We start from the raw sequence: 27,942 nt of genomic DNA, 5'->3' as shown, positions 1-27,942 counted from the left end.
AGTATTAGAAGCCCCATGTAGGCATGTGGGTCAGTCACATCCATGGTCTTCTATTTTTGACCATACCGTTTAATTCCCTCCATTTTTGTCAATTCAATGACAATTTTTTCAATGGCTGGAGGGAGGAAGAGCTGGGAAGTTGATAAAACGTCGGATGCATGGGAAGTAGCCAGTCTTGTGGGTCCTGGAGTCATTCGAATGACATTTTCCACTGCCATCCTGCCTGTAGCCTGAACTGGAAGTGAGGACCAACTTAGTTTTACCCAAATTTTTATATCTATTCAAGCATTACCAATTTTAATTCCTAAATCTTTTTTTGACATTATTGACTCCAAAATATCCTCATATGTGTGGCAGAATAAGAATCCTAGATTAAGTAAAAAAATATTTACAGAAGCCTAAGAAGGAAGGTGGTTTGGCTTTGCATTTTACTACTGGGCAGTTAACATTTGATATTTAATATTTTGGACACAAGAATCGGTCATAGTACCTTGCCCACAATGGGTAAATTTGGAGTGTAAATCTGTACAAGACTTTTCATTGCTTTCTATTTTAGGATTTTTGCTTATTTTTGCTTTATCTAAATTGAATAAACAAATAACTAATCCTATACTTAAACATACATTGCGAATATGGTTTCAATTTCGTAAATTCTTTGGCTTGAATAAGTTTATCTTATCAAGCCCTATTATACCTAACTTTTTTTCCAGCCCTCTTTTATGGACCAAGCCTTTGTGTTATGGAAAACAAAAGGTATAACATGTTTTTGTGGTCTATTTTTAGATAACAGCTTTATATCCTTTGAGCAGCTGTCCAATAAATATATTTTGCCTAAAACTAATTTTTTTAGATACTTGCAAGTTAGAAATTTCTTGAATAATATGTTACAGTCTTTTCCGAAATTACGTCCAATGGATATTACGGAAAAATTCTAGCTCTGAATCCTTGCCAGAAGGGTTTAGTAGCCATCATTTATAATATGATCATGAAAATACAGCCAGGGGTATCAGAAAAAATTAAGAAGGAATGGGAAAAACAACTTCACTGTCTTGTACCCACAGAGCAGTGGGAGAAAATTTTACAATTAGTCAATTCTTCTTCTATTTGTGCTAAACATGCCCTAATACAATTTAAGGTTGTACATAGGGCTCATATGTCCAAGGACAAACTTGCTCGATTTTATTCTCATGTTAATCCAACCTGTGACAGATGTCATTCCTGAAGTCGCTTCATTGACCCACATGTTTTGGTCTTGCCCCTGTTTGCAAAATTACTGGAAAGATTTTTTTGGTATTATTTCAAGAGTTCTGAACATCAAATTGCAACCGCATCCTATTACTGCAATTTTCAGTTTACCAATGGTGGATAATAGTTGTTTATCCCCCTCAGCCCGGCGGATGATTGCATTTGTCACATTAATGGCTAGAAGATCTATCCTATTGAACTGGAAAGAAATTAATCCTCCAACTACATTTCAGTGGTTTTCTCAAACTATCTCTTGTTTGAGTTTAGAAAAAATTAGAAGTGTTGTCTTCGACCCTTCAGTTAAATTTGAAGAAACTTGGAGACCATTTATTCAACATTTTCAGATGAGCTAAATTGACTTTTCCTAAACCTTATTCTTATCATCTTTAATTATTTGGATAGAGGTGCGGAGTTATTGACGCTATTGTGTATATTTGATATAATGCAATGGCCCATGTTGGTTAGGTTAGTTTTTTTTTGCTTTTTGGGGGGGGGGGGTTCTTATTTTTTCCATTTTCTGTAACCACTATGAGTTTGGGAGGTTATTATATATGGATTATCAACTATTTGTATTTATACCTTAACCTATTAATTATGTACTCTCAAGCTCTTTGTACTCAATGTTTCATTTATGTTTGTTTAAAATCAATAAAAAGATTTTTAAAAAAGGAAAAGAGAAAGAGGACCAACTGATTGTGTTATCCTTGGACATAAATGTCTCCCTTGCTGCCTGCTCCTCTCTCTCAGAGTCATCTTCATCTGTGGGGCTGTAATCAGAGTTTTCCTTTATGTTGTCCTCCTGCTGTGACACTTCCTCCTCCGTATCACTGTCTGCTTGCTCATCTTGGAAGACCAGATCAATGACCTCTCAGACACTAAGTCTTGCTGCCATAACCTCAGTCACTGAAATGGCAGCTCCGGTACCTCATGACATTGTCAAGGTCCCCCTTGAACTCTGTCACTACTGTCCCATAAAAAAATATACACAGATATGGCATGTACAGTTTCACAGTTTCAACATTCCCTAAAACCACCATTTTCCTTGATTTGACCCACACTGGGACCCGTATCTATTGAAAATCCATTTCAATAGCTACGGGTCAAATTTGTAGCACCTGTACAAAAGTATAAAATATTTAAATATTTTCATTTTTGTGCATTTTGGGTCACTTTAGGAAAAGTCATCAAATTTTGGCTAAAAATTGGCATTGAGGGTGTTGTTACCACAGTCAAATGTCAAAACGGGTCCAATTTGACCCAAAGAGTACGTACGGGTTGGTATTTGGATTTGGATTTGGATTTGTGTATTTGGATTTTCGGAAGGCCTTTGACAAGGTGCCGCATATGAGGCTGCTAAACAAGATAAGAGCCCGTGGAATTACGGGAAAGTTACATACGTGGATAGAGCGTTGGCTGATTGGCAGGAAACAGGGAGTGGGAATAAAGGGATCCCATTCTGGTTGGCTGCCGATTACCAGTGGTGTTCCACAGGGGTCTGTGTTGGGGCTGCTTCTTTTTACGTTGTACATCAACGATTTGGATTATGGAATAGATGGCTTTGTGGCTAAGTTTGCTGATGATACAAAGATAGGTGGAGGGGCCGGTAGTGCTGAGGAAACAGAGAGTCTGCAGAGAGACTTGGATAGATTGGAGGAATGGGCAAAGATGTGGCAAATGAAATACAATGTTGGAAAGTGTACGGTCATGCACTTTGGTAGAAGAAATAAATGGGCAGACTATTATTTAAATGGGGAGAGAATTCAAAGTTCTGAGATGCAACGGGACTTGGGAGTCCTCGTGCAGGATACCCTTAAGGTTAACTTCCAGGTTGAGTCAGTGGTGAAGAAGGCAAATGTAATGTTGGTATTCATTTCTAGAGGAGTAGAATATAAGAGCAGGGATGTGATGTTGAGACTCTATAAGGCACTGGTAAGACCTCACTTGGAGTACTGTTTGAAGTTTTAGGCTCTTTATTTAAGGAAGGATGTGCTGACATTGGAGAGGGTTCAGAGAAGATTCACTAGAATGATTCTGGGAATGAAAGGGTTAACATATGAGGACCGTTTGACCGCTCTTGGACTGTACTCCTTGGAGGTGAGAAGAATGAGGGGGGACCTTATAGAAACATTTTGAATGTTAAAAGACATGGACAGAGTGGATGTGACAAAGTTGTTTCCCATGGTGGGGGAGTCTAGTACGAGAGGGCATGACTTAAGGGTTGAACAGCACCCATTCAGAACAGAGATGCAAAGAATTTTTTTTAGCCACAGGGTGGTGAATCTGTGGAATTTATTGCCACGTGCGACAGTGGAGATCAAGTCATTGGGTGTATTTAAGGCAGAGAATGATAGGTATCTGAGTAGCTAGGGCATCAAAGGTTATGGTGAGAAGGCAGGGGAGTGGGACTAAATGGGAGAATAGATCAGCTCATGATAAAATGGCGGAGCAGACTCGACGGGCCGAATGGCCGGCTTCTGCTCCTTTGTCTTATGGGTTACGGTCTTATTGATGTTTCCTGACCGGTTGAGTTCCTCCAGCATTTCGTGAGAACGGCAGTTCCGCTGCAGTTCCAGCGCTGCCCGCTGGGGCGCTGTAATGGGTGTTCGGGTCGGACGTGAGGAAGCGGGTGCTGCGGTTCATGGTTGCTCCCTCGGCCTGACGTGGAGGTGGGTGAGATTGCAGCGGGGGAGTCCGGAGCTGTGGCCGCAGTCGGCCAGTGCTTGGGGTCTCACTCACTCCGGCCGTGATGTCGGTGCTTCGGGGGCCGGCTCGATGCCTCGACTGCCGGGGAGGGAGATGTTGCGGTGTCTCGGCTACTGGGGCTGGCGAGGGGGCGAGGAGTCGGCGCCTCGGTTGCTGGTGGGGCGGGGGTGTCGGAGCCTCGGTTGCTGGTGCTGGTTGGGGGGGGGGGGGGGTTGGAGGCGAAGATGCCGGAGCTTCGGTTGCCTTGCCGGGCTGGAGGAGGGGGCGAAGCAGTCAGCGCCTCATTCTCAGCCGCTAGAATGATCTGCATCACTGGTGAGTTTGGTGGCCGGGGGCCGCCGTCGCTGCTTTGAACATTTACCTGTAACTGTTGTAGTTGAGGCGCTGATTCACAGGTGCAGGTGACTTCGAAAGTCCGGGTATTGTGGACGCAATTTTATGCTGAAATCTAATTTTGTCTATTGTTTGAATTAGATTTATGAGATTTTTAGTATTATTTGGTGAAAGGACTTTGATTTAGACCTTCCTGACTGGTCTTTTACAAAATAGTTTAGAATCATGTTGATGCTGCACTCTAGTTCTCCAAATAAACGTTTTTGGACAAGTCTTGCAAATGGTAAGTAAAGACTTGATAACGTTGGTTGAATCTTGTACCGGTCCATTAAGAGAACTTACCCGTTTCTTGAAGTGACGATATGGGATATTTAACGTTTTGATAAAGTAGGGTTCTTGATTTAATGTTTCACTCAGGTTGGTACTTTTAAAAGAATGCAGCACCTTCATAACATCACACTGAATACTAATGTATGCATGTTTGTTTAGTTAGCGATACCAGTGGAGTAGGTCCTTTGAGCCACACCACCCCAGAAACCCCAAAACCTGGTTAACCCTAACATAATCACCGGACAATTTGCCAATGACCAATTTACATTAACCTACCCAGTACATCTTTGGACTGTGGGAGGAAACTGGAGCACCAGGGGGAAACTCGTGCGTTCGCTGGAGACGACATACAGAGACTCCTTACAGAACGACGCCAGAGTTGAACTGTGGAACACCTCGGGCTGTAACACCTGTGCTGTTTCACTACCATGAAATGAGCCTTGAATCTAGAATGTTATGGCTTTGCAGTAACTGGTAGCCAAATATTCTAAGATAATTTGCAGGATTATTCGCAAACAGAACTTGTGGAAGCATATCAGGAAACTGGACCGTGCAAAGCAATACAGCAGGAGTACAGGCCTTTTGGATCAATAGGTCCATGGTGACCACTGAGCTCCATCACTATCCCTCTAAGCCCTTCACCTCCATTTACCTCCCAAGGGCTTAAACTAAATTTTTGTACCTAGTTATTGTAAGTGGAAAGGGTAAGTGTTTTCAAATTCCTAGGTCCCAACACCTGTGAGTATCTAGGTCCAGGATAGATCAATTGTATTGATGCAATTACAAAGAAGGCATGATAGCAGCTATATTTCATTAGAAGCTGAGTATGTCACCAAAGACACTCACAGGTTTCTACAGATGTATCGTGAAGAGCATTCTATCAGCTTGCATCAGCGTCTGGTGTGGAGGGGCCACTGCACAGGACTGGAAAAAGCGACAGAAGGTTGTGAACTGAGCTATTTCCATCCTGGGCACTAATGTCCCCAACACCCATGGCACCTTCAAAAGGTGGCATCCGTCATTCAGGACAAGCTCTCTTCTCATTGCTACCATTAAGGAGGAGGTACTGGAGCCTGAAGACACGCACTCAGCATTCCAGGAACAGCTCTTCCCCACCACCATCAGATTTCTGAATGGACAATGAGCCCATGTACACTCCCTCAGTACTTTTTCCTCTCGTTTTCATTATTTATTTTAATGTTTTATATTGTAATTTAGAGATTTTAAAAATTATTATGTATTGCAATGTACTGCTGCTGCCAAACAACAAATTTCACAGCATTAAACCTGATTGTAATTCTGAAGCACAGGAATCATGGGGTCCAACAACACAGCTCCCTACGAGTGGCTGTAAAGGTTGATGAGGTGGTAGTGAAGGCACATGGCCTGCTTGCTTTTATTAACTGAAGCATTAAATTCAAGACTTGTGTGCAGCTTTATAAAATTCTGGCTGGACCACATCTGGAGTTTTGCATTCAATTCTGCCTGCCCTATTATACAAAGAATGTGGAAGCTTTAGAGAGTGAAGAGGTTTACCAGGATTTGAGGGCATGTGCTTCAAGTAGAGGTTGGACAAACTTGGTTTGTTTTTGCTGGAGCAGTAGGGGCTCAGGTTGGGCCTAATAGAAGTTTTTTTTTAAGATTGAGAGCTGGGGGGTGGGGGGAAGAGTTAAAGTTTAAAGGAGATGTGTGAGGCAGGTTTGTTTTTACAGAGTTAGGTGCTGGGGTGGTATAGGAGGCAAGTATCACAGGCATTTAGGAAGCTCTGAGATAGGCATAATGAATATGCAGATAATGGAGGGGTATGGACATTGTGTACTTAGAAGTGATAAGTTAGGCATTTAATTCCTTGTTTAATTAGTTCAGCACAACGTCGTGGGCCAAAGAGCCTGTTCTTGTGCTGTACTGTTCTTTTTCTATTTTAGTGTAAAAGGTTACTTCTGGTACCTCAGAGTCCCTTGGTTTTTGTTTCAATGGCTTCTTGCTTCTAGCTACCCAAATCCTTTCTTATGAAGATTGTTGGCAAAGATTGCTTTAATTTTTCCTTTCCGCAATTATCACATTCACAGGTGGCTTCTTGAGTCTAAATTGGAAAGCAACAAATTTGAAATAATGTACAAGTATATTAATTTAAATTCTGTCTGTCATCAAAATGAATTGAATATGCGTCAGTCTTTAAGTCACTTGGACCTGATGAACTACATCCCGTGGTTTTGAAAGGTAGCTGAAGAGATAGTGGAGGCATTACTAGTGATCTTTAAAGAATCATTAGATTCTGGAGTGGTTCCAGAGGAGTGGAAAATTGCAAATGTCACTCCATTCTTTAAGAAGGGAAGGAGGCAGAAGACAGGAAATTAGAAGCCAGTTAACTTGACTTCAGCAGTTGGCAAGATGTTGGAGTCCATTATAAAAGATGAGGTTTTGGGATACTTGGAGGCACACAATAAAGCAGGGGTCATTAACCTTTTTTGATCCTTGGACTGATTTAATATTGCGGACCAGCCGACGGTGGGGGGTGTTAATCACGACCGGAATATAGGTGTTAAGTCAACTATGAGTCATTTATAAGTGGCTAATACACTCAATTTCATTTTTAAAAGGGTTTATCTAACGAATTTAATGTTAAACACACATTTTCCTTGCATGAATATAGTGAAAGTCATTTATAAGTCAATAGTATCATAACATTTTAAGTAACGTTTGGATATTAAAGACAGCGCATATTTTCCTCGTATGAACATATAAAATCATTGCAACACACCAATATTGCTGAATCAGTGGGAGCACTGGGCTTGTTTCCCTGCAACAAGAGGGTCCCATCGAGGGGTGATGGGAGAGAGCGATACTCGAAGGGGGATCCTTATGTCCAGTCTATTCCGCAATTTAGTTTTTGTGGCTCTTGGCACTTGCTTCTGTCCCGCTTGCTCATGTTTTTTCTGCTTAAAAACTCAACGGATTTGTCTTTTAAGTGCAGGGTGCTTGGACTTAAGGTGCCGAAGCAGTTTTGATTGCTTCATTAGACAGCCTCCGGGCCCAAACTCCTGCCTGCTGCCAAACAGCTTGGCCAGGTGCGGCTGGTCGTGGTGGGGTGAGAGGACAAGATAAGGGCCGGAGGTCCCTGTGCCGGGGTCGCAGTCCGAAGAGAGTGACCAACCGAGCGAGTGAAGAGTGCGACAGGGTGCGTGCCTGCCCCCCTTGTAGGTAGGTAGGATCTAGTGGCCGACAAAAGTTTGGCTCGAGGGATGACTTTCAGTAAATCACAGCGAGGTAGCTGCTCTGCTGCTTACGAAACCCTGAGCCCGAATTAGGTTGTCTGTGAGTATTTTAGCACTGGATTCCCCATGAACATTTGATGTGCTAAACAGGTTTAGAGGCAGCGCCCATCTGTCCGCGCTCCAAGCCAGTATCAACGACGCTTCTCGCTGACCACACGAGGCGGCTGGTTACCCGAGGCCAACCAGTGACCCCTGGCGCGAGGGTGTCATGTCACTGCGTTTAGGCAACTGATGACCTCGCGTGGGTAATGACCTCTCGTGCATTCAACAGTGGGCGTGACAGGGAATGAGGAAAGGTGCAGCTGACTCGTATCGTTTCATATCGCCAAATCTTATTGTTTCCTCGCGGCCTGGTAGCACATGCTTTGCGGCCCAGTACCAATCCGAGGCCCAGTGGTTGGGGACCACTGCAATAAAGTAGACCGAAGTTAGCATGGTTTCCTTAAGGGAAATCTTACCTGACAAATCTGTTGGAATTCTTTGAAGAAATAACATGCAGGGTAGATAAAGGAGAGGCAGGGAATGTTGTTTACTTGGATTTTTAGAAGGTCATTGACAAGGAACCACAAATGAGGCTGCTGAACAGGATTAAGAGCCCATGGTATTACAGAAAAGATACTAGCATGGATAGAATATTGACTGATGGGCAGGAAGCAAAAAGTGGGAATCAGGGGGCCTTTTCTGATTGGCTACCAGTGACTAGTGATGTTCCCCTGGGGTTAGTGTTGGTACCAGTACTTTACATATTATTCACCAGTGATCTTGAAGACAGAGCTGATGGATTTATGGCTAAGATTGTGATTGATACAAAGATAGGTTGAGGTCAGGTAGTGTTGAGGAAGCAGGGAGTCTGCAGATTAGGAGAACGGGGAAAGAAGTGGCAGATGGAATACAGTGTAGGGAAGTGTATTGCTAGGCATTTTGGTTAAAGGAATAAAGGTGTATATTCTAAGCAGGAAGAAATTCAGAAATCTGAGTGTCAAAGGGACTTGGGAGTATTAATGCAGGATTCCCTAATGGTTAACTTGAAGGTTGTGTCAATAGCAAGAAAGACAAATGCGATGTTAGCATTCTTTTTGAGAGGACTAGCATCTAAGAGCAAGGATGTAATGTTGAAAGTTTGTAAGGTGTTGGTCAGACTGCACTTGGAATATTGTATGCAGTTCTGGGCCTTTTATCTAAGAGAGGATGTGTTGGCATTGGAGAGGGTTCAGAGGAATTTCACGAGAATATATCCAGGAATGGAAGAGTTAATGTATGAGGAGTGTTTGTTAGCTCTGGCCCTGTACTTGCTGGAGTTTAGAAGAAATGGTGGGGCGGGGGGGGGGGGGGTGTGCGGAGTGTGGAATCTCACAGAAACCTACTGAATATTGAAAGGCTTAGTCAGAGTGAACATGGAGACGATGTTTCCAATACAGTGGGAGAGACTAGAAGTAGAGGGCACAGCCGCAGAATAGGACATCTCTTTGGATTAGAGACAAGGAAGTTCTTTAGTCAGTAGGTGGTGAAGCTGTAACATTCATTGCCACAGATGGCTGTGGAGGCTAAGTCATTGGGTAGAGGGGAGGTTAATAGGTTCTTGATTAGTAAGGGCATCATACATTAAGGCAAGAAAGCAGAAGGATAGGGTTGGGAGGGAAAATAAATGAGTCATGTTCAAATGACAGAACAGTCTCGATGGGGCAAATAACAATTTTCTCCTATGTCTTGTCTAAAATTTACAAAAGTAGTGAGAGAACTACTCGACTAAAGGTAAGGCCCCTTTGATGTTAACATCTTTCTTTGGTTTCTCTTGCATCTTCCTTTTACAAATTTGTGTGTTAACAAAGCTGTAGTGCATTTTATCAATAAAGCAAAGATTGTGTTCATTTGAATATTTATAATTTTCATTGCCTTAACAAAAAAGGTTTCTTTCACTGCGTAAGTAGTTTTGAATCAACAAAGCTGAAATGCTCTAAATATTTAAGTGTACTTCCTTAACTTCTGAGAACCTAGAGGTTGGAATTTGATAAGTACTCTAATTTTCAAATATTCTTTTATTTTGCAGAATGCAAATGGCTTGTATCTGAAAACATGCGGCACCGATATTTGCTACTGGTTATATTTGGATGGATATTCTTCACATTGCTGTTTGTTCTACTTCTCAAAGATAAAGAAAGTAGGGCAGGTATTAAAGATCATTTCTCACATTTAATCTTTCAGATCTAACTTGATTTTTCTTTGTAGCAGCAATTGTATTGAAATGCATTTCCTCTTCATGTAAAACTCGATAATTTGGAATTTGATCTAAATCTTGAGTACTGTCTTGGTGGAGGAGCGTCACAGAATATGTTGAAAGACATTTTGGTTATTCATAGTGTGCTTATATACTATCTGACTCTTGAATGTCATGTTGAATTTGGAACCATCAAAACCTATTCTACTCAGCAAGTTGAAGTTTATCTTGATTATATGAAAGCAGGCCTGACCTTTGTTAAGAAGTTTGTCTCTTTAAGTGATGCTCATTCATCTTACAGAACACATTTGCAGAAGGGATGGATTGATACCAATGTAGATATACCAGTATTTTCCAGTAAGTCTGGGCCATCCCAAACACAACTCTTAAAAAGCCAACATAGCCACGGTGTTCTTTAGCTGTGTTAAGTTGCTGGGTAAATATTGTTGGCTGTAAAATAATTTAAAAAGGAAGAAAGCCATGAACAGGGATTAGACCTTTTCTCAACGTGCTATCTGGATTATGCACCATAAATACCACCTTAAAAATATGAAATTTTCTTTCATTTTAAAATTTAATTGAAAAAGTTTCAGTATTGTGATCAATCATTATTAAATGATTGCCAGTTTTTTTCTTTCATTTTGTAATCTAATGTAATGGATGGGTTAATGAGATGTCTATTAAGTATGAAAACATTTTCTTTTTGTAACATTGTTGTGATTCTCACACTTGATGCAAATTACACACTGTAATTTTGAATTTCATATTCAGAACTCACCAGCAAGTAGAAATAAAACATGTTCAACTTGAATTGCTGCAAAATAATGTTGCTTATTTCCTCTAAGTAAACTTTCTAATATTAACAATAAAATTTCAAAATGTTTTGAGCTAACATGAATAAATCTGTTATGAAATTTTCATTGTATACCGTCATTAAAGCTTCTGCACCAAAATGTAATTTACAATTGAAATGCGGCACTGGAGAGTACATTACTCAAGGTGACAGCATTCCCATTCGCAGTGGCCACTCAAGCTCCAGCTAAGAGTGTAATTGTTCATCCTTTACGTCTTCCTTATGATTGCAAGACACTGCTGGATATTAAGAACATCAAGTACTACTAGCAAGTTGCTGGCTGACTAGATTACCTGCGTCTGCAACTGAATCAGCAGGAGATATAGGACTGCTGCATGCTCTTCGTGACGGAAAGGTGCCTCCAGTGTACGACGCCTGAAGTGGCCTTCATGTTGGAGGGTTTTATCTCCACAGGCAGATAGAAATGTTGCAACTTCTGGTGACTCCTGGAGGAGGGCTATGTATCTACATTAATAAGAACTGGTGTGCTAATGCTTCGAAGTGACCACCACTGTTCACCTCTGGTAGAGTTTTTAACTGCAAAATGCAGACTTTTCTCCCTTCTATTTACACAGAGTTCACAGCCATTGTGATTGTGGCTGTGTACTTCCCCCACTCAACATGCTCATGTTGGGGAAGCGTTGTATGAGCCACGTGGTGCCATCAGTGGACTTCCAAGCTACACACCCTGTTTCTCTATTGTTGTGGGCAACTCACTTAGAAATAGTCCTGCCTAAATTTTATCAGCATGTTGACTTTGCTATTAAAGGTGAGAATGCATTAGACTTTGAATGTACCAACAAGGTCTTACAAGGCTATGTCCACCACCACCTTGGATAGTTTGAGCACTTATCTATTCTGCTAATTCCTGCATATCAACCATTGATTACAAGTCAAACCAGTTCAAAGGGAGATAAAGACCTGGCCAGAAGGAGCAACATCAACGATACAGGACTGTTCTGCAAATACAGACTAGCACATGTTCAAGGAGGCAGCTACCTATGACAACACATTGAAAATGCAGGATCTGTGACTGGCTATGTAGAGAAGTTGCATTAAGAACGTCATCGTTATTGAGCACATTTCTGTGCTGGAAAATCAGAAGGCATGGTTGACAGCAGAGGCCCACGCCCTGCTGGGAGTTCAAATTTGGGGAATAAGACAGCTCTTAAATCAGCAAAAGTTGCGCTTTCCTATCCCATAAGGCAAAGCAGGATTATTCAGAGAATTTACAGTCATTTCTGTGACACCAGAGGCGCATGTGGCAGGGCATTCAGATCATAACACGGTACAAGTCCGTCCTGCAAATCAATGACAGTGATGTTTCTCATCCTGATAGGCTGAATATCTTTTATGCTCAGTTTGATGTACAGAGAAATGTACTGGTGAGGAAGGACTACCGCACGGCTTCCTGAGGAGCAGGCACTCTGTCTTCTGCAGCTGGTGAGAGGAAAACCCTAGCTGGTTCAGCCCACGTAAAGCTGTGAGGCCTGAACGTAGCTGATTGGATGCTGAGAGACTCTGCAGCCCAGATAATGGAAGTGTAAATGTACATCTTCAACATCTCTCAAACAGTGCACTGTTCTGGCAGCTTCAAGGCAGCAACCATCATCCCATGCCCAAGAGGGCAACGGTAATCTGCCTTAACAATTACCATCCAGTATCACAATAATGAAATGTTTTGAGTGGCTGGTTTTGGACTGCATTAAGTTCCATCTTCCTGCTACATTGGACCTTTTTCAGTTTGCTTATCACTCAAATCAGTCCACTGACAATGGCAGAGCCTCTGTCCTCCACTTGATCCATTCCCAACTGGAAAATCGTGCCTCATACATCAGGATTGCATTTATCGACTTCAGTTTGGCATTTAATATGGTAATCCCTCAGAGGCTGGTGGGTACACTGTCTTCGTTGAGTCTCAGTACCTCTGTAACTGGAGCTTGGACAACTTGCCAGATATACCATAGTCAGTCCGTGTTGGCAATGACATCTCTAGCTCCATTACACTTGAGCACCTGTGCCCCCAGCTTGCTACTGTTCATGTTGCTGATTCAAGTTCACCAATGACACAACAGTGAATACGAGATGGCATACAGAGAAGAGTTAGAGCATCTTGTAGAATGGTGCAAGCACAACAATTTGAATCTCAATATGGACAAAAGAGATGATTGTAGATTTTAGGAAGGTGCAGGCTGATTATTCCTCGCTGCACATAAACGGTTCCTTTGTGGAGATGGTGTAACAATTGGATGGGTCTGTTAGGATGGGTAACAGCTTCTTCCCCCAGGCCATGAGACTTCTGAATTCCTTGCCACTGCCAGTTCTCTTCACTTGCGAAGCGCCAGTAGCATTATACTGTTTACTTTTCAATTTGATTTGTAAATACACTTAATGCTAATTGTCAGTCTTCTGGAATATATTTTGTGTGTAAATTATTTTTGGTAAGTTTACTTTTTGTTGTGTGTATACATTGGTCTGGAAGAATGTTGTTTCATTTGTTCATATATGTATTTACAGTTGAGTGACAAGAAACTTGAACTTCTATGTGATCGCTGAGAAAAAATATACACTGTTATTCTCAATGTTACACTGTTAATAGATGTGGTGTTAAAGGAAAATCAGCTTGCAGAATCAGTGTACTGATTTTTTTTTGATCAGCTTTATTTTAGGTCAGTTCATAGTGTTAATAGGCAGCACCATCAATTTATGCATGTTACAACAAAATAAATGATTCATTTGTAAGCTGATAATAGACTGCCTGAGGTCATTAGCAATTGTGCTTTTAATGACAGGTTGTACTGTCGTGACATATCTGAAGTGAATATGATGTTTTACAGAATATGGTACTAAACCGCTAATATTTGATGATACTGTGACAACATACATTAAGAAACTAAAGCTTCAAGAAGAATCTTTACAAGCAGATGACCAGGTAAGACGACTCCCTTCTTAGTCTTTTTAGGACTTCATAATAGAATTTCTATTCTTCAAATCACTAAGTTATAAACGCGAGATCTTGCAGATGCCGGAAGTCTAGAGCAACACACACATTGTTAGAAGAACTCAGCAGATCAGGCAGCATTTATGGAGAGGAATAGACACTTGCAGGTGAAGTGTCACCTCACCCTACCATCACATGAGCCTACATATCTAGCACATCATTCTCCTTAACTTCCGCCATCTACAATGGCCTCTTCACCCCCCCACCACATACGTTATTTTTCGCAGGGATCTCTCTCAATGGGATTCATTTGTTCCTCTTGTCCCTCTTTACTGCTCTCACTCCTGGCACTTATCCCTGAATATGGCATGTGCACCACCTCCCTCGCCACCGTTCAAGCCCCCAAATCATCCTTCCAGGTTAAGCGACACCTTGCTAGTGAATCTGTCACAGTCATCTAGTGTATCCAGAGCATCCTCTGCATCAGTGGGACCCGACGTAGATTGGGGGACTGCTTTCTCAGGCTCCTTTGCTCTATCCACCACAAAAGACAGGATTTCCCACTGCCCACCAATTTCATTTTGTTTGTCTATTTCCATTCTGAGCACCATGGTAGCGAAGCAGTTAGTGTGAATCTATTACAGCTTGTGGTGTCAGAGTTTGGAGTCAATTCCAGTACTGAGTGTAAGGAGTTTCTGCATACTCCCCGTGGAATGCGTGTGTTTCCACTGGGTTCTCACAGTCCAAAAATGTATCAGTTAGTAAGTTAAATAGTCATCATAAGTTGTCCCGTGATTAGTCTAGATTTAAATCGGGTGTTGCTGGCGGCATGGCTGGAAGAGCCTATTCTGCACTGTCATGTATACTTTGCCTGGGGCTGGTGGAAAAAGCTATCTTCACAACGTTTAAGAATTCTCAGATGAGCATTGAATCATGCTGGCATTGAAGGCTGTCATATTCTGGCTATGGCTGTGAAAAGAGATGTTTAACGGATGCTTAATAATTAGTAGGAATATGGAGGGCCAGGTGGTCTGTTTGACTGTTTATGACTCTCTAAAACTCAGCAATTCAGCAAAATAGCATGGACACAATAGACCAAATGAAGGCTTCCTACATCATAAACTTCTGAATTTCACTGGAAATCCTTGAATGGATCTGAGAAAATAGCCAGAAAGTGAAAAGAAGTTCAAATTGAGGGTTTTCATAATTGGCAGAAATGGTGGTAAAGTAAAGGCTTGGATCACTTTTATGCTTCAGAAACTTGTCCGTATATTTGTGAATGTTGTTGCAAAGAAAAGAAGGTCAAGGAAAGATCCCTGTGAAGGAGGAAAGGAAGTTCATTGTGTTTATTGCTGTGGTTGGATCAATGAATGTGAAGTCAAGTGAGAACAGAACAATGGGAAGTGACTTTGGTGGAGGATGGTACGGTGAATAATAGTGCAACGATTATGAGCAAAATCCTTTATTATAACTTTGGCAAAAGTTATCCCATTCCTCTCGCCATAGTCAAAAGAATGCCAAAGAAGGGGAAATAAGTGATTCACAGAAGCACTGTAGACATGATATTATGTGTTAGATAAACAGCACAGGTTGCCTGTAATGCTATGAAGAAAAATAATCATGAACTGTAGCAACAAGCAAACTGCAGGTGTGCTTCAACATCTAGGAAATGGAAATGGACAAGCCAGTGTTTCTGATCTAGCCCGTTCATCTGAACTGCAAGCAATGCAAAAAGAGGTGAGGGGAGTAAGATAGTGGCATGCTTAGTCACAACGGGGGGGGGGGGGGGGGTAGGATTGCACTCTTCTGCAACTGGCACAGTGTGAGATGAGGGGCTGTTGTTTACTTGCAAAAACACAGCTTCAGGACAACATCCCATGCACCATCAGTCTACAGACCGTGATACTCAAGGACTTGGGCTGTATCTTTTTTTGTGACTGTTTTTCTACTTTTGTAATTATGTGCTATATGTGCTGTGTGTGACTGTTGACACTTGCACCTTGGCTGTTTTGTTTGGCTGTATTCATGTGTGTGGTTGAATGACAATTCAAGATTAATAAGATTATTAAGGGATTGGACACGCTGGAGGCAGGAACATGTTCCCACTGTTGGGTGAGTCCAGAACTAGAGGCCACAGTTTAAGAATAAGGGATAGGCCATTTAGAACAGAGATGCAGAAAAACTTTTTCACCCAGAGAGTGGTGGATATGTGGAATGCTCTGCCCCAGAAGGTAGTGGAGGCCAAGTCTCTGGATGCATTCAAGAGAGAGTTAGATAGAGCTCTAATAGATAGCGGGGTCAAGGAATATGGGGAGAGGGCAGGAACGGGGTACTGATTGTGTATGATCAGCCACGATCACAGTGAATGGCGGTGCTGGCTAGAAGGGCTGAATGGCCTACTCCTGCATCTACTGTCTATTGTCTAATTCGACTTGAACATGAGAGAGTGGAGTGGAGCAAGAACTGGCAAGTGATGGATGGATCCAGGGGAGGGAAAATGGTTTCCATGTTGCTTTGAATTCCTGCATCTGAAGTTTCTTGTGTTTTCAATTGTGAATTTTAAGACGTTTTGAGAGTAAATTTAAGTCAACCTGACCCAGAGTCCAATCCAAATCCAATTGAGACCCAGACAAAGTATTGTTTTGACATTTGACGTGACCTGACTTCCAACCCAATTATATAATTGAGTCCTGTTGAATATAGGTCAGGTAGTCAGTCTCAGCAAAGAAGTCATTGCGATCGGAAAGTCTGGGCTTGCAGATTTGTTTGAGAGTCCTGAACCTCCACACAGTTGGGTTATAATAGAATTGCTTGTATTTCTGGAGAAGATGAGAACAATTATTAAGTTGTTTACTCTAAAATATGAAATAATATCAACAATTGTCAAGTCTGGATTGTTATTAGAGCAAAAGATAGCTTTAAGTTGCTGCTGGATTGCCTATTTCCAGAAGGGCATGAAATTGTGATTTATAGCAACATGTTGGACAACGGTCTAGAATTAATTTGTATGGGGTTTATGCAGCTTTAAATTTAGAGGTGATTATGGATTATTTCTTTTGACAAGGCTAGGCAAATTAGAGTAAAAGCAATTAGGTACATCGAAACATAGTTTGGATGCTGGTATTTATTGAGGCATTGCATGAATTCTAGAGTTGGGGAAAACATGATGGACTTCGTATAAAATGAACAGGTAAAGGTCAACTGGCGTTCACTGGGAAAGGTTATTGTTTTGGTATGGAACTTTCTGCACTTACTATCTGTGCTGGCAGGTTCAGGATTTGTATATGAACATACAAGTTCCATACCTATTCTTCACCGGTGTTTTATCAATTACACTCAGAAAACAAGTGGAAAGTTGCTGTAAACCCCAGATTTAATTTTTTTCATTATCTCATTGAATTTTATATAGTGTTAGGAAAACTCAAAATACATTCAGAGCTTTCACAAGTTTGACAGTTAGCTGAACCTGGAAGGTTCAGACACAAAATGCTGGAGGAACTCAGCAGGTCAGGCAGCATCGATGGACATGAATAAACAGTCAACATTTTGGGCTGAGAGTTGGCCCCTGACCCACTCAGGAAACACTGTCTGTTCTGTGGGCTTTCTTACTTCACGAGCTATTCATGAAATCAATGAATGAAGGATTGCTGTTGAACATTGTCAAATCAAAAATTATGTTTTTCTTTCAGCCCACCGGAAGTCTGTGGAAGGAAGTGGATTCACACTGGGATGCAGTACATACTGAACGGTTAAACCTCCTTGAGAATGTGTGCAAAAATGCTTCTATAAGGAATCTGACCCATTCTTCTATCACACATTTTGTCTTGGACCGTATATTTGTGTGTGATAAACATAAAATCCTGTTCTGTCAAACTCCAAAAGTTGGTAATACACAGTGGAAGAAAGTTCTTATTGTTTTAAACGGTAATTGTGGAGTTTTGTGAAGTACTTAACATATTTAGATATATCTAGGTTTTTACTAATAGCAAAGTAAGTTTAATTTTCTGAGGCAACTTTATTTATTTAGTTTGTAATACCCCAAGGAGTATTTCATTCTTTTTGCTAAAAGGCCATTCTAAAATGAAGATGTTTGTAGAATATGCATGAGTTAAAAGCAGAATCTTTACTCCAAAACAAATAATATATGGTGCAATGCATACAAAATGCTGGAGGAACTCAGCAGGCCAGGCAGCATCTATGGAGAAGCATACAGTTGAGATTTCAGGATGAGACCCTTCATCAGGACTGGGAAAAAAGATGAGGCAGAGTAAGAAAGAAGGGATAAGAGAAGAAGAGTCACAAGGTGATAGGTGAAACCTGGAGTGGGGAGGGGTGAAGTAAAGAGCTGGGAAATTGATTGGTGAAAGAGATAGTGTTGGAGAAGTGGGAGTCTGATGGGAGAGCACAGAAGGCAATGGAAGAAAGGGAAGGGGGAGGAGCATCGTAACAGAAGGCTATAGACTGACATGTTGGAATGGGAAGCGGAATTAAAATGGGTGGCCACTGGGAGATCCTACTTTTTCTGATGGATGGAACGTAGGTGCTCGGTGAAGTGGTCTCCCAGTCTACATCAGGTCTTCCCATTATTCAAGAGGCCACATCGGGAGCACCGAATGCAATAGATGACCACAGCATACTCACAAATGAAGTGTCCCCTCACCTAGAAGCAGTTTGGGGTCCTGAATGGTAGTGAGCTTGAAGGTGCAGCTTGAAGCTTTGTATCTTTTTATCTGTAGGGCTTAGAAATGAGGATGCTCCAGATGCTGCATCCTGAATTGAGAGTGAAGAGGCAGAGATGTGGTGCCGTGAAATTGGAAAAGGTTTAATAGGGTTGTCAATCACACATGCGAAAGGTATTAAGATTACACATTTATATAATTAAATAAGGATCCTGAATTTGTTATAGAACAACTTTTGGATGTGGGGCTAACCTGTATAGTTTACCTGATGATGAGCTCGCCCAGTGGTGTTAACTGACAGAAAGGAACTTAACATATTTAAAGAGCTCATCCATTACTTGTAGGTATCTCCATGTAATATTGATAATTAACATTATTTTTTTTAAGAGAGATCAATTTCTGAAAGTAAATGAGAATAACAGTTCCTCTCCACCTTGGTTGACTCTGAAGTAGCCTAGAACATCACTAATATCAGGTTGGATTGACCAGTCACAAATACACCCTGAATATAGATGTACTTTAAAATCAGAAGGCGGCCCAGGAATTTGGATTCTGAGCAATAGCTGAAATTGGCATGCAAATGCAGACAGAAAACCTATAGACCAAAGCAGTATTGTTTTATTGCTGATTATTGTGTGCTCTCTAACACTGAAATGTATCTGCTGTAGCTGGGCTTCTTGTATTGACAAAATATGACCATAACCAAGCTCCATTTCCGTCAGTCAACCCAAACTGTGTGACAGTGATTTGATATATCATTGCAAAGTGCTTTGAGAGACTGGTTCTACCACATCTGAAATCCTGTCTGCCCACTACCCAGGACTCCCATCAATTTGCCTATTGCACCAATAGGTCAACAGAGGATGCCATCTCCACAGCACTTCACTCTGCCCTGACCCACCTGGACAGCCCCAACTCTTATGTCAGAATGCTGTTCACTGACTTTAGTTCAGCATTCAATACTGTGACTCCCCTCCAAGCTGATCGCCAAACTTCGCCAGCTTGGTATCAGCTCATCCCTCTGCAATTGGACCTTGGACTTTTTGACTAACAGACCCCAATCTGTTAAGTTAGACAACCTCTCCTCCTCCACTCTCACCCTGAGCACCGGCGTGCCTCAAGGCTGTGTGCTGAGCCCTCTTCTGTACTCCCTTTTCACCTATGACTGCATTCCTGTACATGATTTAACTCCATAAACAAGTTCGCAGAGGACACCATGGTGGTTGGCCTGATCAGAGGGGATGATGAGACGGCATATAGGGACAAGGTCCGGCACCTGGCCGCATGGTGTGCCAACAACAACCTGGCCCTTAACACCCAGAAGACCAAGGAGATCATTGTGGACTTCAGGCATGCTAGGAGCCACACTCACGTCCCCATCTACATTAATGGAGCTGTAGTGGAGTGTGTATCAAGCTTCAAATTCGTTGGTGTCCACATTTCTGAGGATCTCACCTGGTCCCTGAACTCCTCCATCTTGATCAGAAAGGCCTTTATTTCCTGCGGAGCATCAGGAAGGCTCACCTCTGTCCCAGGATACTGACGGACTTTTACCGCTGTACCATTGAGAGCATACTCGCCAACTACATCTCAGTCTGGTATGGCAATTGTCCCGTATCGGATCGCAAAGCACTGCAGCGTGTGGTGAAAACTGTCCAGCGGATTATTGGCACTCAATTGCCCACCATTGAGAACATCTTCCGTAAGCACTGCCTGGGCAGAGTAAAAAGCATTATCAAGGAAGCATCTCACCCTAACCATGGACATTTTACTCTCCTCCCATCCGGTAGGCACTAAGTGAGAGAGGCAGTTCACCAGGTGGGAGATCCGCTTTGAGAGTGACCTCCTTGTTCTCTTGGTCAAAGCGAGTGTAGAAGTAATTGAGCTCATCAGGGAGGGAAGCAGAGCTGGAAGGGGGCACAGTACTAGGTGATTTGAGGTCTGTAATGACCTGTATGCCATGCCACAAGCGTCGGGGGCCCGAGGAGTTGAAATCCTCCTTGATTCTCTGTGTTTAGCCTGAGAGATTCCCCTCCTCAGGTTGGCCCTGGCTGAGATGTAAGCCTCCCAGTCTCCAGACCTGAAGGCTGAATCTCTGGCTTTGAGCAGGAGGCAAATCTCTCTGTTCATCCATGTTTTCTGATTGGAGACAACTTTTATTTGTTCTTGTGATGTCACTCTATCTACACACTTGTTGATGAGCTCAAGGACAGAGTTGGTACAGTCGGCCCTCCTTATCTATGGGGGATTGGTTCCGGGACCCCCCCCCCCCCGTGGATACCAAAATTCGCGGATGCTCAAGTCCCTTATTTTGCATGCATTAGTGCGGTGGTCTTTAGGACTCAGCGGAACCCTGGACTTTATTTAACATGTTTCTGTGCGGTGGACATTAGGACCTGGTGGCACAGCTCTGAATCCGCAGTGTTTCTGTTCATGAAAATAATCACGATTGCAATTGAAAATGAGGTGGAAGTAATAAAGCGATCGGAAAGAGGCCATCGGTCATTGGAAAAGCGTTAGGTTACAGTCGGTCAACGATCAGAACAATTTTAATGGATGATGTGAAAGGCCCTGCCCCAATGAAAGCTACAATTATTACTAAGCAACGCAGTAGTTAAATTATTCAAATACGTATGTTTCTTAAGTGTTTTATATGTATAGAAAGGTAAAATATGTACTATATACTAAGAAAAATGTTTGACTAACTGACGCTAAATAATACCGGATGTACCTGTTCTGACTTCAAATCCAACTTAAAGATGGACTCAGGAACGGAACTCATTCATAAGCCGGGGACTGCCTGTACTTTTAAGTCATTTCTAGATTATTTATAATATCTAATACAATGTAATTGCTATGTAAATAGTTGATATACTGTATTGGTTAGGGAATAATGACAAGAAAAAATAGCCTGTACATGATCAAGCAACGAGTGCTGAAGAGAGAACTCCGGGTTTTCCCGATCCGCGGTTGTTTGAATCCGCGGATAAGGAGGGCCGACTGTATATAAGTCAATGTTAATCTGAGAGTCTGTGGTGGCATGGGCAGCAAACGCGCTCCAGTCTGTGTGCTGGAATTGGTGCTGAAGAACAGAGTTCCACCCTCCAGCCAGATCTTAATAGTCCTCATTGTGGTTTCACACGTTTAATGACTGGACTATACTTGGGAAGCAGAAACAATGAAAGATGGTTGGACTGTCCCAGGTGGGGGAGGGTAGTGGCTTTGTAAGCGTCGGCCACATTTGTGTAGACATGATCTAAGGTTTTATTTCCCCTTGTGGTGCATGATACATTTTGGTAAAATCTTGGAAGCACGGTACGTAGGTTGCAATGAATAAAGTCCCCAGCGACAATAAAGGCTCTAGCTGGATGCAATGTCTGCAGCTTGCTAATAGTGGCACTGAGGTCTGTCATGGCTACTTCAGCATTAGCATCCGGTGGAACAAAAGCTGTGACAGCAATGATGCATGTAAACTCTCGCGGTTGATAAAAAGGTCTGCACTTAATAATCGGGTGTTCCAGATCAGCAGAGCAATAAGTGTCAGCAATGGTAGAGTTAGTGCACCGTGATCGATTCACGCAGATGCATAAACCACCTCCACTGCTTTTACCTGTCACTTTTGCAACTCTGTCAGCCCTGAAGACTGACAGTTCCACCACATGGTTTGGGACATCACTGTTTAGCCACATCTCCGTTTTTAAAAAAAAACATGACGTTGCAATCCATAAGCCTTCTTTGTGTGAGGGTCCAGGTCCGTAGTTTGTCCAGCTTGTTCGTCAGAGACCGAACATTGGCAAGTAAGATGCTAGGTAGCGCTGACCATTTAATCAGAGGCAATGTTCCCAGGTCGAGATTCTACATCCAGGAAAACAGATCTGAGCATCTATCCTGGCATAAAAAGAAGATGAGTAGTATTTTCACAATCATGGTTACCTGATATCCCTGTGAATTAACATTTATATTTTGTTTATTTTCTTCTTATCAGAGCTTTAAGTGTTTCATATAATATTCCAGCTACTACTTTCTCACTCCTCACCAATCTTATCAATATTCTTTTGCAGATTTTACTTTATGTTCACCTCACAACCCTGTCACCTCATTTTATATAATCTGCAAACTTGAATTCCATACAAGTCAATTTTGTGGTCACTGAAGCTTCAACAGTAAAAATAACTATTAGTCCTGAAAACCATATACCCCACCTTTAACCAAATCTATCCCTACTAATCTCCTTGCCTCATTGCTGTGTGATCATGTTTTATGTTACAGTATTTCTTTTGGCACTTAACAATAGTTGGTCTGGGCCCCCAGACTTTCTTTAAAAAAGACACATCTCATTTGTCAAATACTTGCCTATTCTCACAGTTAGATTAGCCCTTCATAATCATGTTTTTCTAAATGCTCTATTATAGATCCATTTCACAAGGTTTGATGTCAAGTTAACTGGACTACAATTTTCAATTTTTTTCTTGCTCATTTCTTGATTAATATGTTTTTACTAAGTTGGAAGGAAATCTTCCATCTTTATTCCCAAATCCTGCTTTCAGGTGTGAGTGTTTTTATTCAATAGTCTTGGCTTTATTCCTTGTACATACTGCTCTCTCCACTGGACTAATTAAGGGAAATCAATTGATTGGTATAACTTAAAATAATCCAAAGAAGAAATAGTCATCCAATTTCATAATGCTTTGTTCCTTTTTGTGAGCTTAATTATGAAAATTCTCCTTTAACAAAATATAAAAGATTTTAGAAATTTGATAAAATTGTTTCAAATATTCTAAAATGTACTTTTCACTTTATATAATTTTGGATTTTATTTTCTTTTAAAGCCATCTTAATACCAACCAGCCTTATGGACTGAAGTCAGACTTGCATGTCAACAAATCTCTTCTGCTTCAACTGTGCCAAACATTTAAATTTTGATGTCTTTTCACTGAGATCAAGGGCTTGTATTGTAGACATGAAGAACAAATTGGTTAGGTCACTTTGGCTGATTTCATTCTTTTAGGATTGACAAGATTAAGGTAAAAGTCATTCTGTCTGGAAGGGGGAAGAAGCTGTTTCTTGAAGGACCGACATTGTATATTGGCAGGCCTGTCTCCACCCGTCTATTCCTTTATCAGTACCTTCAGAGCAGATTTCTCCATTGCTTTTCATTAATTCCAGCTAATCTACATCCTGCCATTCACTTTCACTTTCTGCTTATCCTGCTTTCTGTCTGTCTAGGCTGATCATAACCTAGAATGCTAAATACAAATACAAGTGAACTACAATGGCCATATTTACATTTGCATCATTACACTGAAAGATGTTGAGGCAAATCGTGAGGATGCACTTGAGGAAAATACATTGGGCCAAATGTTTTTTCTTTGCTGTAAATGTTGAATTATACTTAATGTAACTGTTTAGGAACAACATTCCTGTACGTGTTTAGAGTTAGGAATATGTGCTAAATTTTGGAAGTGGATTTAATTTAATATTTTTCCCAGTACAGGAGAATTTAAATCCATTGAAGACATCCCTGAGCCTTTGATCCATAATCATGAAAAGAATGGGCTACCCCGCTTATCATCATACAGCGCACCAGAAGTAACAAAAAGGTTAGAGAAAACATTTTTAGTGTTTTTGCACAAATATATCCTATTGAAGTTATCCATTTGACTTTTTATTAAATATAATAATACACTACTACTGGATTACAGCTATAATGTCCATACGTTCCTTGGAACACTGATAGAATTATAATTCTTTGGTGTTGTTTCTTTCAGATTGAATACGTACTTCAAATTCCTCATTGTTAGGGATCCATTCGAAAGGCTTATTTCTGCATTCAAAGACAAGTTTCTAAAGAATCCTCGATTTGAGCCATGGTATAAATTTAAAATTGCTCCAGCAATTATTCAAAAGTATAGGAGGAATCGAACAGAGACTAAAGGACTCCAATTTGATGATTTTATTCGCTACTTGGGTGATCCTAACCACAAGTGGCTTGATGTTAAAATAGGAGAATCTATTATTCATTGGGCTACTTATGTTGAGCTTTGTGCACCTTGTGAAATCAAGTATGATATCATAGGACATCATGAAACACTGGAAAAAGATGCTCCATACATCATAAAGAAAGCAGGAATAAGTAATTTGGTGTCCTATCCCCAAATCCCACCTGGTATTACAAAGTACAATAGAACTAAGGTTGAGCAGTATTTTGCTGGAATCAGCAAGCGAGATATAAAACGTCTTGCTGCTCGTTTCCAAGGAGATTTCAAACTGTTTGGTTATGCTGAGCCTGATTTTTTGCTAAATTGATATGCCTAAGTATTGTGCCTGTTCTGTGGTAGTACAGTGTATATTTATATTTCTTTAGGTTTTTTTGTCACAATTTAATTTTATCACCAGCAGAGGTCAATGGAATCTCCTAGCAGTTTAATCCATGCATGTTTGCAGGCACAACATGATTTTTAGAAGTAGATAAGTAATTAGTTTGATGCACGGAACCCAATAAAACAACATTATATGCCGCTAAAATTTAATGGAGGTATTTCCATAGACAAAAACAATTATTGTCAGTTCAATTGCTGAACAAAATATCAGTTGTAAGATACTTCTGTACTGATCCCAGTGCTGTATTGTCTGTCATATTTCAGTCACAAATATTAAACAAATATCTTAGTTAAAATTAGATGTAAATATTGCTGCTTAGAAACTCTTAATACAAAAGATAAGCTTAATTTGGACATTTAAATTTGTAATATTCATTTGCAAGTATATCCAACTGTCAGTTTTATTAATTGGTCCATTTTGTAAACTTTGTTTCAATTCTTTCCAACTTCAATTGCCTCCATTCACTAATCAAAGGCAGAGACTAAGGTAATTTAGCGAGTTAGTGAGATTATTTTGATTTTGTTGTAATTTAGTTTCTTCCCCCCCCCCCATGAAATACCCTGTATATGTAGTGATGATATTGATACAACCTACTCAAAAATGCAGCAAACATTTCTGAAATACAGTAATTAAACAATACTGGAGCATCAGCTAACTTGATCCACTAAGCTACTGTTAATTCAGAACTTTTAAGTTCAGCTACTGATAAATGTACTATACAATTATAAAGATTAACTTTACAAAATGGATTTTTATTTTATAAAGCTATTTAAGAGTACTTGAATTTCTGTGCATCACAATTCCAATATGCTAGCTCATCTGTATTAAATAACCATTTGAGTAATTGTCCACAAATGCATTAAAGATGTTCCATAAATTGCATACAGAATTGTGCTTTAACCTCTCAGATGACAGGGCATTAGCATTTTTCTTCTGAAAGTAAATTATTTTTGTATCCATAAAGTAACATGTTATAACACGTGATTGTATCAAACTTTCTGTGACAGAAACTGCTAACCCATCCCTTTAACTCTGAGTCTCATCATCCATGTTTCAGAGTTTGAGCTGCCACCTTTCATTTGCCACTTTCTGAAGAATCTACTTCAGTAATTCTAGCAAGTCTTGCATCTTCTGTCATCTTCCACTTTCCAAAAACTTAAGCTCAATTAAAAACTCTACTACAAATTTCTTGCCCCAAATCAAAAACTATTCGGTCATCACCTTTCTCCAATTTAAAATTAAATTCTCATTTTCCGTTCAAACACATTTGATTTCAACTTTTCTTAATTGTCTGATATTTTCACAACTCAATTTCTCCAACTCTCCTGCATACATTTGTGCCTTTTGTTCTACAATTGAATGCATTAATATTCTTGACAGAATTCCAGTTAAATTGTTTCAAATACAAGCAATTTTTGGTATAAAGTGAAGGTCTGTTCTGTTGAAGTAACCTAAAGAAGATGGGATTATACTAGACGTGTTCAGGGGCTCATTTAAAAATGCTCAATTTTTAAGTCAAGACCTCCTGTTGGATATTATTTATACATTGAGTTGATTATTATTTGTGCATTGACAAATAATTTCAATATTAGTATTTAATTGCATTATTTTAAAACATATTTTCGATGTTAAGTATTAGTCTTCCAGAATTTTCTTAATTCAACATGTCAAAAGTGACTTACACACAGAAAATTGTTAGTATTCAAGATTTTGATGAATCAGATAATCACTGCCAAGGTTACTGAGATAATTATCTGGAGTGGAAAATTATAAAATAAAAAATGAAAGCTACAACTCATTCTGAAAATATTCAAAAAGAAAAATTTTAAAGATGCTGGAAACATTCAGTAGGGCATGATTTGCATATCCATCATGCATATTGTATTGGCTGTTACTGCTCCTTTGGTTGCCACCTTGCTCTATCTGTGGAATAATTATTATCGTCCTTTTAGTCAAGTTTGATGTGAAACAACTTTCGAATGAATAGAGAGATCAGTGAAAACCTTCAAAAACTTTGAACTTGATCCATTTAGTAATGTGCACAGGTGATTTGGTGCTTATTCAATAATCAACTTTAAGTAGCAAATAAGCATTAGACAAGATTTATGAAATCTAGTTTCTCCAATAACCAATTTTATATTACCAAATGCAAATATTGAATATTTGAGGCTATATATGGTACTTAGGATTTTAGTCCTTAGCTCCAGTAAAACTAATGACAGTTCAAGAGCCTGTTGTCACATTCGCATTCATTTCAAAAATATGCTTGATCAAAGGAATGTATTTCTTACCTGAATTGTTTTCTGTGCAAGTGGTGTATTAATTTTATTCTTCATTTAGTTGGTTCCTCTTTATACAAGTTCTGGATTAAACATTTTGGAACACCTGTCTGGTTTACATTAATACTAATTATTCATTCCATTAGTTATTGCACTAATTCTTTTCTTTTGATTTGATTGTAATTCTCAATTTTGAGATTTAGTACTGTCTAATAAATGCCTACTGAAACTTGGTCTATGACTTGATCTGTGGTCTGTCCTTTTGGGTTTATAGACTGTAGCACAGTGAATAAATATTTGCACATTTCCAATAAAAGATTAAAGTAACAAACCTGACCTGAATAATTAAATGAATAATCCAACAGTATAATTTACTTGGAAGTCTGATATGTCAATGTTCATTTTCATTTAAGTATCTCTTCATAGTTTCTTCTGTTTTTCAAAAATTATACTCTTTGCAAAATCTACCATCTTCAAAAGTCCCCTCAACTTATTTTAACAATGCAACACTTATCACCTTGCTAACTTCTCATTAACAGGTATTTCATATTTGTTTAGCAGAAATCAAAGTATCCAAAACACAACTGCCCTCCCCACCCATTCTTGAGATCAGAACATTTAGCAACTTCATACCTTGCAGTATCTCTCAAATTTTTCCAAAATGATAAGAGATCTGGGGTAATATTTTATGGTAATATTCAATCTGGA

General features: G+C 40.2%; 1 protein-coding gene across 5 annotated transcripts; it reads left to right on the top strand.

Annotated features, from left to right (window-relative positions):
- The first annotated feature begins 3,825 nt into the window (after window positions 1-3,825).
- chst10 (carbohydrate sulfotransferase 10) lies at window positions 3,826-27,468 on the top strand. 5 transcript variants are annotated; one of them, XM_073043490.1, is made up of 7 exons: window positions 3,834-3,911; window positions 7,586-7,789; window positions 9,934-10,053; window positions 13,792-13,886; window positions 17,585-17,819; window positions 24,069-24,174; window positions 24,343-27,468. In XM_073043490.1, exons 3-7 carry the CDS (start codon window positions 9,960-9,962, stop codon window positions 24,878-24,880), a joined length of 1,068 nt encoding a protein of 355 aa, XP_072899591.1. In that variant the 5' UTR covers window positions 3,834-3,911; window positions 7,586-7,789; window positions 9,934-9,959; the 3' UTR covers window positions 24,881-27,468. The 5 variants fall into 5 exon arrangements, with proteins under 5 accessions (XP_072899590.1, XP_072899591.1, XP_072899587.1 ...); XM_073043486.1 differs by having other exon boundaries at window positions 7,586-7,812; XM_073043488.1 differs by having other exon boundaries at window positions 3,836-3,911; window positions 7,581-7,812.
- The last annotated feature ends 474 nt before the right edge of the window (window positions 27,469-27,942 follow it).

This window comes from Hemitrygon akajei, chromosome 4, assembly GCF_048418815.1.
Source record: "Hemitrygon akajei chromosome 4, sHemAka1.3, whole genome shotgun sequence".
Taxonomy (NCBI): Eukaryota; Metazoa; Chordata; class Chondrichthyes; order Myliobatiformes; family Dasyatidae; genus Hemitrygon; species Hemitrygon akajei.
The sequence above is the reverse complement of the archived record's forward strand: the minus strand, read 5'-3'. Positions and strand labels throughout refer to the sequence as shown.